The sequence below is a fragment of the Oncorhynchus keta genome, chromosome 19 (assembly GCF_023373465.1).
Source record: "Oncorhynchus keta strain PuntledgeMale-10-30-2019 chromosome 19, Oket_V2, whole genome shotgun sequence".
NCBI classification, from domain to species: Eukaryota; Metazoa; Chordata; class Actinopteri; order Salmoniformes; family Salmonidae; genus Oncorhynchus; species Oncorhynchus keta.
The window spans coordinates 67,361,954-67,374,783 of record NC_068439.1 but is presented as its reverse complement, the minus strand read 5'-3'; the positions used below and the strand labels follow the sequence as shown (position 1 = coordinate 67,374,783).

At 41.4% G+C, this 12,830-nt stretch overlaps 2 protein-coding genes across 2 annotated transcripts; both read right to left on the bottom strand.

Moving 5' to 3' along the window:
- Positions 1-4,595: 4,595 nt before the first annotated feature.
- Positions 4,596-7,995, bottom strand: LOC118398745 (myristoylated alanine-rich C-kinase substrate-like). The gene is made up of 2 exons (XM_035794402.2): positions 7,617-7,995; positions 4,596-6,451 (listed from the first exon to the last, which is right to left on the bottom strand). Exons 1-2 carry the CDS (start codon positions 7,710-7,712, stop codon positions 5,762-5,764), a joined length of 786 nt encoding a protein of 261 aa, XP_035650295.1. The 5' UTR covers positions 7,713-7,995; the 3' UTR covers positions 4,596-5,761.
- Positions 5,762-7,712, bottom strand: LOC127909064 (myristoylated alanine-rich C-kinase substrate-like). Its single transcript, XM_052468957.1, has 2 exons — positions 7,617-7,712; positions 5,762-6,451 (listed from the first exon to the last, which is right to left on the bottom strand). Exons 1-2 carry the CDS (start codon positions 7,710-7,712, stop codon positions 5,762-5,764), a joined length of 786 nt encoding a protein of 261 aa, XP_052324917.1.
- Positions 7,996-12,830: the final 4,835 nt, after the last annotated feature.

Genomic DNA, 12,830 nt, shown 5'->3' with positions numbered 1-12,830 from the left:
TCCTGTAACGGCTTTCTTCCGTTGAAGGAGAGTAGGACCAAAATGCAGCGTGGTTAGTTCGATACATCTTTAATAAAGAAAAAACACGAACAATACAAAAACAACAAACGGAATGTGAAATCCTATACAGCCTATCTGGTGAACACTAACACAGAGACAGGAACAATCACCCACGACATACTCAAAGAATATGGCTGCCTAAATATGGTTCCCAATCAGAGACAACGATAATCACCTGACTCTGATTGATAACCTGCCTCAGGCAGCCATAGACTATGCTAGACACCCCACAAAAACCCCATGACAAAAACGCACCACAATAATCCATGTCACACCCTGACCTGACCAAATAAATGAAGACAAACATACATTACTTCAACCAGGGCGTGACAGTTCCCATAGCAACGATTAAAACATTCCCTAACCAGAAACCGTGGATTGATGGCAGCATTCGCGTCAAACTGAAAGCGTGAACCCATGCTTTTAATCAGGGCAAGGTGAATGGTAACATGACCGAAAACAAACAGTGCAGCTATTCCCTCCGCAAGGCTATCAAACAAGCTAAGCGTCAGTACAGAGACAAAGTAGAATCTCAATTCAACGGCTCAGACACAAGAGGCATGTGGCAGGGTCTACAGTCAATCACGGACTACAAGAAGAAAACCAGCCCAGTCACGGACCAGGATGTCTTCCTCCCAGGCAGACTAAATAACTTTTTTGCCCGATTTGAGGACAATACAGTGCCACTGACACGGCCTGCAACGAAAACATGCAGACTCTCCTTCACTGCAGCCGAGGTGAGTAAGACATTTAAACGTGTTAACCCTCGCAAGGCTGCAGGCCCAGACGGCATCCCCAGCCGCGCCCTCAGAACATGCGCAGACCAGCTGGCCGGTGTGTTTACGGACATATTCAATCAATCCCTATACCAGTCTGCTGTTCCCACATGCTTCAAGAGGGACACCATTGTTCCTGTTCCCAAGTAAGCTAAGGTAACTGAGCTAAACGACTACCACCCCGTAGCACTCACTTCCGTCATCATGAAGTGCTTTGAGAGACTAGTCAAGGAACATATCACCTCCACCCTACCTGACACCCTAGACCCACTCCAATTTGCTTACCGCCCAAATAGGTCCACAGACGATGCAATCTCAACCACACTGCACACTGCCCTAACCCATCTGGACAAGAGGAATACCTATGTGAGAATGCTGTTCATCGACTACAGCTCGGCATTCAACACCATAGTACCCTCCAAGCTCGTCATCAAGCTCGAGAACCTGGGTCTCGACCCCGCCCTGTGCAACTGGGTACTGGACTTCCTGACGGGCCATCCCCAGGTGGTGAGGGTAGGCAACAACATCTCCACCCCGCTGATCCTCAACACTGGGGCCCCACAAGGGTGTGTTCTGAGCCCTCTCCTGTACTCCCTGTTCACCCACGACTCCGTGGCCACGCACGCCTCCAACTCAATCATCAAGTTTGCGGACGACACAACAGTGGTAGGCTTGATTACCAACAACGACGAGACGGCCTACAGGGAGGAGGTGAGGGCCCTCGGAGTGTGGTGTCAGGAAAATAACCTCACACTCAACGTCAACAGAACTAAGGAGATGATTGTGGACTTCAGGAGGGTAGTGAGGAGGGTAGTGAGGTCTGCACAACGCATCACCGGGGGCAAACTACCTGCCCTCCAGGACACCTACAGCCACTGCCTGTTCACCCCGCTATCATCCAGAAGGCGAGGTCAGTACAGGTGCATCAAAGCTGGGACCGAGAGACTGAAAAACAGCTTCTATCTCAAGGCCATCAGACTGTTAAACAGCCACCACTAACATTGAGTGGCTGCTGCCAACACACTGACACTGACTCAACTCCAGCCACTTTAATAATGGGAATTGATGAGAAATAATGTAAAATACATCACTAGCCACTTTAAACAATGCTACCTAATATAATGTTACATACCCTACATTATTCATCTTATATGCATACGTATATACTGTACTCTATATCATCTACTGCATCCTTATGTAATACATGTATCACTAGCCACTTTAACTATGCCACTTTGTTTACATACTCATCTCATATGTATATACTGTACTCGATACCATCTACTGTATCTTGCCTATGCTGCTCTGTAACATCACTCATTCATATATCTTTATGTACATATTCTTTATCCCCTTACACTGTGTATAAGACAGTAGTTTTGGAATTGTTAGTTAGATTACTTGTTGGTTATTACTGCATTGTCAGAACTTGAAGCACAAGCATTTCGCTACACTCACATTAACATCTGCTAACCATGTGTATGTGACAAATAAAATGTGATTTGATTTGTAGTAGGTAAACTGGGCTAATATGAAATCTTTCCTATTTCTGCAACAAATGAACAGGAACAGATGCCAAATGACTAGTGTGTTGTGAAATAGGCCTTTCCTTGAAAAGGTTTGTACCCAATGCATCTGACATCAAAATATGTTGTGTCTGCAACACCATTCATTGAGTCTCTGAAGCTGAAGAGCATGGTATCTAGTTAATGAACACCTCCTTATAGAATATATGGCCCATATAGGCCCTAAGCCACAATAGAAACTAACGTATAACATGTAAACACTGTAGCCGGGCCTTCCACTGCCAGGTGTTAGCCCAGCTACTGTAAAATAGGTACATTTTAGTCTCTAAACATGGGCACCTTGCCGAACTTTGACTAGGTTACTTGTGAGCTAAACTGGCTGGGAGGGACCCCTGGCCCTGAAACAAAATCTGTGATAAGCATATTGCATTGTCCATGTGTAGCTTCAAACCACCGTATTGATGGTTTCTTTTAATGTCTTGGGTGGGTCTGTGATCGATTCATTGTTCAACGTCATTGCAAAGTATTGAGTCTGCAGTGACGGTCTCTTGCTACAGCAATGAGCTGCTCAATAGATCTGCACTGACTTTTTACAAATATTTTCAGTTAAAATTGTACCAGTCACAGAATAACTATTGTTCTACAATCTCACACCAGTCAAAATATAATTAGCAAACGTGAACATGGTTAATGTCAGTGATGTAGACAGCATCTGATGTTGAGGTGGAATAGCACTCTAATAGTGGAACTTGCAATGAAAAAAAACCTGATCCCTGTGACAAACGCATGTACAGTGCATTGTGAAAGTATTCAGACCTCTTGTTACATTACAGCCACTTTGTTATTCTAAAATGGATTCAATTGTTTTTTACCTCTTCAAATCTACAGACAATACCCCATAATGACAACGCAAAAACAGGTTTAGACATTTACATAAGTATTCAAACCCTTTACTCAGTACTTTGCTGAAGCATCTTCGGCAACGATTACAGCCATGAGTCTTCTTGGGTATGAAGTTAATAAGTTTGCACACGTATTTTGGGAGTTTCTCCCATTCTTCTCTGCAGAGCCTCTCAAGCTGTCAGGTTGGATGGGGAGCGTCGCTGCACAGCTATTTTCAGGTTTCTCCAGAGATGTTTGATCGGTTTCAAGTCCAGTGCCACATTTCCTCCAGACGTGGCGCTTGGCATTCAGGCCAAAGAGTTTAATCTTGGTTTCATCAGACCAGAGAATCTTGTATGATTGGTGGAGTCCTGCAGAGATGGTTGTCCTTCTGGAAGGTTCTCCCATCTCTACAGAGGAACTCTGGAGCTCAAGGCCCTTCACCCCCAATTGCTCAGTTTGGCCGGGTGGACAGCTCTAGGTAAAGTCTTGGTGGTTCCAAACTTCTTCCATTTAAGAATGTTAGAGGCCACTGTGTTCTTCAATGCTACATAATTTTTTTTGCTAGCCTTCCCCAGATCTGTGCCTCGACACAATCCTGTTTCTGAGCTCTATGGACGATTCCTTCAACGTTATTTCTTGGTTTTTACTTTGGCATGCAGTGTCAACTGTGGGAACTTACATAGACAGGTGTCTGCCTTTCCAAATCATGTTCAATCAATTGTATTTACCACAGGTGGACTCCAATCGTTGTAGAAACAGTTCAAGGATGATCAATGGAAACAGGATGCACATGAGCTCAATTTCAAGTCTCATAGCAAAGTGTCTGTAAGTTGTATTTTTTATAAATAAGCTAAAACCCTGTTTTTGGGGGGTGTAGATTAATGAGGAAAACAATTAATTTAATCAATGTTAGAATAAGGCTGTAACAATCAAGTGTGGAGAAAGTCAAGGGGTCTGAATACTTTCCAAAGGCACTGTATTCAGGTCCATACTTGATTTTAAAAGGCTTAGACCAAGACAAGTTAGACCTAGTTTATGTTAGTTGTAATAATGTGAGATTAAATAGATTTGGCCAAACCATTGAGGAGTCCATGTTGGACTTTTGTATATGACTGAGGGGCATTGACACTGGCTTTGATCAGCAAAACCATCTCGGTGTTGTTGCTTAAGGCAAGGTGCTTTTGCAAACATACCTAAACGTTTGAGTATGTAGAAAAGGCATTTAGCCTGAATACACTACTGTTAACACACTTGTATCCAATGATGACAAGTCTTCACTTAGCTGTTGAACCTCCATCTTTACAGTTAACTGAACAGAAATTGGTTAAATGAAAACACAGATGCTGCACAAATTTTATTCACATTTATTTTTGCTTTTAGTGTGCTCACAGAAAATTAGAACACCTTAAGCAGGAGTTTAATAGCAATTTTTGTAAGCAAAGTTACATTCCATCTCTAAGTCAAATTGGTAAAACCTTCTCCAGTATTTACAAAAGAAAAGAAAGAGACAAGATGCTACACAAACATTGCATCTGATAGAGATTCCTTAATCCGTCAAAGACCACTGAAAAGCATTGTCTGCTGTAATCAAAACATACCACAGTATATAAACAGTAACCATTCCACTTATCACAGCTTGGTTGAGTTCAAAATTGCTTAAAAGGTCTTCCAGGATGAATTTGTTTTCGTTATCTTACAAAAATGAGCGGGTGGAAAAAGAGCTGCAAACTTCATGTGCTTCTTGAGATCAAGATTTCATTTGTACAATAATCACAGTTAAAAACACCCCGCCTATACATACTTACACTTTATTAAGGTCATAAAACCAGCAATAAACAATAAAGCCTATACAACTTGTATTTCTACTGAATCACTGACTGGTACAGCTAATGAGAAGTGAAAAGCTCCTATGATTTGTTTTAAATGACTTCCTAAACCTAGCTCTGGGAATTTAATATTTTGTCTCATAGTAAAAATGACTTAGTGTTGTAAATCGCATGGTACTCTCATGGTACACAGGTGTTGGTCATTTCTTTCAATTTTTTAAAGATTACTCTTTACATCAGTCTGTGGCACAATAGTGTCACCTTCTATTCCATCCCCTGCCCACCCCAAAATCCCCTTCATTTACAACTCAACTTTCCCCCACCTCCTTCATACCATGGGGATGTCCATACATTTTGACAAGTTTACATTTTGTATAAAAATGCAAAAACAAAACATTTAATACTGATGCAAAAAATATATGGCAGAGCGTGGATGTATTTTTCTGTAGTTTTACATTTAAGCCACCCACCTCTGCCCGTTGGAATGGTAGTAACAATGGACCGAGATAGGTTTTGTGGAGGGGGAAGGGAAAACCAAAAAAAGGAAAGCTTTAAAATATCCCTGGTTGTAGACAAGTTCTCCAAAGCCATCAACTGGCACCACTCCAACATACAAACAGGGAAATGTTCTTTGATTATCTTTTTTTCTCCTTTTTAATTTATTCTGTTTTGCTCTGAGTTTCCAGCTTTACTCAAGAGCGGCCTCTGCAGTAATGGGGGCTTCTGGACTGGATGCAGCAGCCTCTGTTGCAGGTGCAGCCTCCTCCGAGATGGGTGCTTCCTCTGCAGCAGCAGGCTCAGCTGGCTTTTCTTCTGCCTTTGGCTCCTCAGTGGCTTGGGCTACCCTGGCCTCCTCAGCAGGGGCTGCTGTTTCCTCAGGCTTGGCCTCTGCAGGGCTAGCTGCTTCCTTGGTCTCCTCCTCAGCAGCAGCAGGTGCAGCCTCTCCCTCAGCAGGCTTGGCCTCCTCAACCTCTGCCGTGACCTCTGAGGCCTCGGCTGTCTCAGCCTTTGCCTCCTCAGTGGACGCAGCAGCCTCCTCACCCTCTGCCCCATCGCCAGTCTCCTTTTTGGTTTTCTTGAAGGAGAAGCCACTGAGCTTGAAGGACTTTTTGAATGAGAAGCGCTTCTTCTTCTTTTTGGGGGTCTCGTTGCTGGTTGAAGCCGTGGCTCCCTCCGGCTTGGTGGCCTCACCCTCGGCTGCTGGAGACACAGTCTCTGCATTCTCTGTCTTCACCCCATCTACTGCCGCCACTTCTGCAGGCGCAGCCTCCTCTTTTGGAGCCTCCTCAGCTGTGGTGCTGCCATTGGCCTGCACCTCCTTGCCTGCCTCGGCAGCTGCAGGAGAGGCATCCCCATTCACTTTCACATGGCCATTTTCCTAAAGAGAAATTAAAGTCTTATCATACCAGTAACAAACGTGGAAATATAGTGTGTGGCGTGGACCACTGCCACAGTTACACAAGGGGCAGTAGACACCACAAATTCAACTGAGACAAACATATAGCCTCATCTCAAGTTTTTACCTGTTTAGTATCACTGGGATTTTAGGCACGTACGGCGGTAATTACTTTGAGTTAAAATTCAACATTTTTTTTGTGATTCGTGATTGAAACATTTCCCCACTAATCACAAGCGAGAATGAGCTGATTCTAGCAATGACGGAGGCAATGTTTCGGGTGTTTCACTAGGGGGCGATGCGCCTCTGCCAGTCTCTCCAATACCGAAGCACCAACGCAAAGCAGCTGCTCATTAAAACAGCAGATGCTCATTAATACACCCGACTACGCAGAGCAACGTCTGGATGGATATCTCAAAAACTACACAGAACCTTCAAACAATCATTTTTTTGTTGCAATATCGCGTTCATAAACACCACCCTTTCCAACACTTATTATAAGACCTACAGGACGGGCGCATTATTCGAATGTGGCTCCGCTGCCTTCAGTGTCATAGTAACCATCCCTGTTCTCTACACGAGCATCTGTAACAAAAGGCGAGGTGATGTTAGCTAGACCGTGGCAAGCCATTGTTGGCGTCGTGCATCTCCCCCATTCACTTACCGATAGCATCAAGTTACTACATGTGTGTTCAGTTTTAAATATGATTTTGATTCCAGATATTATCGATCCAATTGCCATTTAACAATTCATGGCCACCTATGGACCGACCCTACAATGTGATAACAATTCCCAATGTCTCACAATCAGACATTTCAAACAAAGGCTGTGGATTTCAACGGTGTGGAAATCCCCACATCGTAAATGAATCAATGAAAACGAGTTTAATTTACAGCATTATTTGTATGCACATAATTATCCAAATCATTTTGACTTAATATATTTTTTTGAAATTACATTTCAACTCAATGATCAAATAGTACTGATTTATATAGAACATGTAATCTTGTGAATCAATGTTTTCCCATCGTGGTCGTTTGCTCCAACAGCCCGGCGTGCGTCTCCGTAAGTGCCCACAATAACGCAGAGAAAACTTTTACGCAAACCAACCGTATATATATTATTTAATTTAACAAACGCAATTACCTGTCCATTGGTCTTGGTTGGTGAAGCGGCAGCCTCTCCAGGCTTTTCAACCGCGGTTTCGCCATTTGCAGCTGTCTTGGAGAATTGCGCTCCCATGCTTTCGCTCCAACAAAGAAACTCAACAGATCCAAAAAACGAACAAAGACCACTAGCCTCTTTTTTAAATGCAAGCTCTTTGCGAAGGTTCCTCTTTGAAAAGTTTACTGGAGAAGCAATCAAAGTCCAGTCGCAGTGAAGAAAATGTCAGAAAACCTGCCAACTGAAGAGAAGTAATAAAAAAATCCCAGATTTGTGGCTTTCGCTGGAGACAGGGTGGAAAATGGAGAAATTTCCCTTGTTGCTAATAAGATGCGGAGTCCAACGCCCAAGTACACAGATGAATGAGCATTCCGAGCGATGACGGCATCCGCGCTCAGATACAGCCAATCAGAATCCCCACACAGAAAGTGGGCAAGGCTTAAAAACGAGTGAAACAATGGATTTTTTTCAGATTGTAACAAATATGAAAAAAATAATCTTGTCGCGGCAACAAATTTTACTTTCAAAATCACACAATTAAAAAAAAGTCGACCGAGAAGGTAATTTGGGCAATTATGGTGCATACAGAGGTTTGAAATACGTTTTAATCACTCATAACAAAGTCATACCTAATTATTGATTAATAATGATCCATTTGTTAGGGTGACATTATTGTTTGTAACAATTTAATCTCAATTATGTAATGTGAATATGAGGAATCGGCATTTGCATTAGGCAGAAATTGGTGTTTGGCTTTTTGGCTCGGTGAGCTCGAGCAGCCACCACTTTCAGAACGTGCTCTGAATTACAGCCAGATTCACTTGAAACAGACAGTTTTCATAGAAGGTATATTTAGTGGCGGCTGTTTTTCATATTGAAAAAATACTGCTTATTTGAGACAATCAAATATTGATAAAATGCACATTTAAACCCTTTACCATCTTGTAAGAAATTAATCTCAAATCACAATATGCACCACATTTAAGTTACGTTCATATATTTTTTGTAATTTAAGATGTTTATTTTTAATAAAGATACCGTCGAATGGATTGCATCATTCTATGTATTCTACAGTATACCAAACGTCAGTTAGGATATTAACAATGAGCAATTATGGTGCAGTTTTCCCCTCAATGCACACGGTGTGTATACACAATAAATTGACTGAACGAATAATATTTTAGTGTCCCGTTATGCCTACCAAACGAAACGAGAGGGAGGGGCGACAGGCTTAAATTAAAGCTATATAAAATGCAATAGCCTTGGCTATTGAATACATGTTTAAAGTCAGAGGTTTCAAAAACGTTGCTGTGGAAATTCTCAAATGTCTTGACAACATGGTCTAACTGTACTTTTCCCTCATTGATTGCAATACTTATTGCATGGCAGTGATATATGTGTATGTAGTCTATGGAAAGAATCGTATTTGGATTTATTGAACACGTTTTTTTTTCTCAACTCAAACATTCAGTGTTCTCCTATTGTCTTGTCGCTCGGAATCATCATGTTTCCATGATAATCTGAACGATTTAACTGAGGTCAAAGCTTCAAGGAGAGGCGAGTAGTAGACTTGCACAAAGCTTTCAGCACACCGTCAGCGTCTCAGCAGAGTAGTGTCATTCGAACGCGGTATGCAAAACTCCACGGAATCTTGAGGAGGGTGAATGAGAGAACTCGTTATTGAGCGTACTAGCGCACAAATGCTGGGTGGTGACTTGTATTTTCGTAAAGTTAGGTCTTCGGATATTCTATTACAGTCAGCGGCCGTTTTCGAGATCATCAAAACGTAATGCATCATGGGTAAATTGTGACTGACTGATGTACAAGTAATAATGAGTAGTTATTTATGTCGCAATGTTCTTTGTAGATCTGTCAGTCGGCTGTCGCCTGCACAGTCGGCTGCAATGTCGAACAAGCCCAATGAGAAGGACATAACGCTGCGATTCAATTGTCAAAAGTGGAGAGACTGACTGTAATGTAAGGCTAAATCATTCAGGGTATCTACTTTGCTGAGGACACCCCTAGTTGACTGATTGCGGAAGTTGCGTACTTTTGGCATTATGCACAACTTTTTGGAGACTAATTTGGAACCCAAGTGGTCACCATTCTGCTTTTCTTCTCTGCTTTTCCAAGACACATTAGCTGGACTGAAATAATACTTTTACTGTATTGAAAACCTAGTTAAATATATGTTCTCTTGAAGTATGTTAGAGATGATTATTAAGTGAACTTAGAATATAAAGTTAAACCTTGATGTGTTTTTGCCTTACTTTGCAAGCCATATTGGTTTGTGTAAGCATCCAGAAATATTATGCATGATATGATTTATCACTAGTGTGTATGTATGTCTGTCTTTCTGTCTTGCATTCATTTAGCAAGTTGCCATATTTCCATTGTGAAGATGTGTGGTAACAAAAGCACAGTAAAGATGACCATCTCCTATTCACACTTCCCTGTCTGGCCATGGTTCTGCAAAATAGTTTGTCCACAGTTTCATAGTTGTGGTGTTACACAAACACACACACACACACACACACATTCCCCAAGTTGGACAAATAGCTTATGGCACTTTGCTTATTTCACTTATCTGAGAGATAGGAATGGTGACAAATGATGGGTGAAGACTTTCTCCTCTCAGGTGACAGGTCAGGGGCAAAGAGCCTTTCAGGGTCAGTGATAAAACTGATAGCCATTCTCTCTCCCTGCACATTCCTTTCTCAACAGCTCACCTTGGAAGAATTCTGATCAAATATCCTCTGTGTACAACATAGAACACCAAATAATGCATACCTGCTAATGATCAAAATCCAGAAAAGAGCCGTTAAATTCTACAACCACCTAAAAGAAAGTGATTCCCAAACCTTCCATAACAACGCCATCACCTACAGAGAGATGAGCCTGGAGAAGAGTCCCCTAAGCAAGCTGGTCCTGGGGCTCTGTTCACAAACACAAACACACCCCTCAGAGCCCCAGGACAGCAACACAATTAGACCCAACCAAATCATGAGAAAACAAAAAGATAATTACTTGACACATTAGGAAAAAAAAAAAATTCCTGACCACATTGACAGACCCAAACCTAAGGAAAGCTTTGACTATGTACAGACTCAGTGAGTATAGCCTTGCTATTGAGAAAGGCCACTGTAGGCAGACCTGGCTCTCAAGAGCAGGCAGGCTATGTGCACACTGCCCACAAAATGAGGTGTAAACAGAGCTGCACTTCCTATCCTCCTGCCCAATGTATGCCCATATTAGAGACACATATTTCCCTCAGATTACACAGATCCACAAAGAAACTCCCATATCTACTGGGTGAAATACCACAGTGTGACATCACAGCAGCAATATTTTTGACCTGTTGCCACAAGAAAAGGTCAACCAGTGAAGAACAAACACCATTGTAAATACAACCCATATTTATGCTAAAATATTTTCCCTTTTGTACTTTAATTTGTAAATCGTTACAACACTGTTTAAATATCTAATATGACATTTGTAATGTCTTTATTATTTTGGGTCTTCTGTGAGTGTAATGTTTACTGTTCATATGTATTGTTTATTTCACTTTTGTATATTATCTACTTCACTTGCTTTGGCAATGTTAACATATGTTTTCTATGCCAATAAAGCCCCTTGAATTGAATTGAAAGAGCAGTGTGTTGGGTGAGATGACATATCACAGTAAACACTGTGGCAGCCAATCAGGAGCTACAGCCACTTAGAGTAGTCACTCAGCTACACTCTTGAGCTCTGAGTCTCCCCCTTGTCACTCTCTCAGCTAAATGATGGTTTAACAAGCTCCAGTCATTTTGGCAGTGTTGGAGAGGGGAGGAGGAGGGAGGGGGGTTCTGCAGAAGGGAGGAAGTGGTCTCCCGAAAGTTTCAGTTACTCACAGCACAGGCTTGTTGACATCTAGTGATTGGCCCTAGGGGGAAGTGAGTGTTCAAAAAGGTACACGGTTTGCAGTGCAATTGCAGCACCAAAATACAGTCAACTGTACTCTCTTGTATGAGCCTGATAAAGAAATAAAATCAAATTGCATTGGTCACATGCACATGGTTAGCAGATGTTATTGCGAGTGTAGCGAAATGCTTATGCTTCTAGATCCGACAGCTTAGCAATATCTAACAGGTAATATCTAACAATTCCACAACAAAACCTAATATCTAACAAATTCCACAACAAAACCTAATACACACAATCAAGTATAGGAATGTGATGAGAATATATAAATATAAAGTATATGGATGAGCAGTGACAGAGCGGCTAAAATGCAATAGATACTAAGATAATATAGTGAAGGATACAGTATACAGTATATACACTACCGTTCAAAATGTTGGGGTCACTTAAAAATATCCTTGTTTTTGAAAGGAAAGCATATTTTTTGTCCATTAAAATAACATCAAATTGATCAGAAATACAGTGTAGACATTGTTAATGTTGTAAATGACTATTGTAGCGAGAAAACTGCAGATCTTTAATGGAATATCTACATAGGCTTAAAGAGGCCCATCATCAGCAACCATCACTCCTGTGTTCCAATGGCACGTTGAGTTAGCTAATCCAAGTTTATACTTTTAAAAGGCTAATTGATCATTAGAAAACCCTTTTGCAAGTATGTTAGCACAGCTGAAAACTGTTGTTCTGATTAAAGAAGCATCAAAACTGGTCTTCTTTAGACTAGTTGAGTATCAGGAGCATCAGCACTTGTGGTTTCGATTACAGGCTCAAAATGGCCAGAAACAAATAACGTTCTTCTGAAACTCAGCAATTTAGCAATTGCACTAACTTTAGTTTGTAACTTCCTTCAAACTACACACAGAGACATAAAAATGATATCCACAAGTTCATCTGGCTCTGGAAAAGTAGATAAAGGGATTCATTGCCAAAATCCCGAAGTATACCTTTAATATATAGTGATAACAATATCTAGCTTTCTGTTAACAACAGCACCAAAGTATGACCAGAATCACTGAAATCCTCTGAATACAGATCCACACTCTCTTTGTTTTCTTTTTTTAATTCCCTGTTTCTTATTGGTTCTGTCAATGTTGACTTTTTTCTATTGCGTCATAGGAAAACATTCAATAGCCTTGCTCTGAGCATTTCTTCAGCATTTAGGAATGCAATAATTCATTTGTTTAGGGTCAATGTTGTGTAACGGCACTGAGGGCAGGAGGAAGCAGAGAGATG

Bases quoted from the DNA above. Each gene is read 5' to 3' on its own strand.
- LOC118398745 (XM_035794402.2), bottom strand. From the start codon at position 7,712: ATGGGAGCGCAATTCTCCAAGACAGCTGCAAATGGCGAAACCGCGGTT. The intron at 6,452-7,616 runs GTAATTGCGTTT...ATTTCTCTTTAG, and splicing joins CAACCAAGACCAATGGACAG to GAAAATGGCCATGTGAAAGT.
- LOC127909064 (XM_052468957.1), bottom strand. From the start codon at position 7,712: ATGGGAGCGCAATTCTCCAAGACAGCTGCAAATGGCGAAACCGCGGTT. The intron at 6,452-7,616 runs GTAATTGCGTTT...ATTTCTCTTTAG, and splicing joins CAACCAAGACCAATGGACAG to GAAAATGGCCATGTGAAAGT.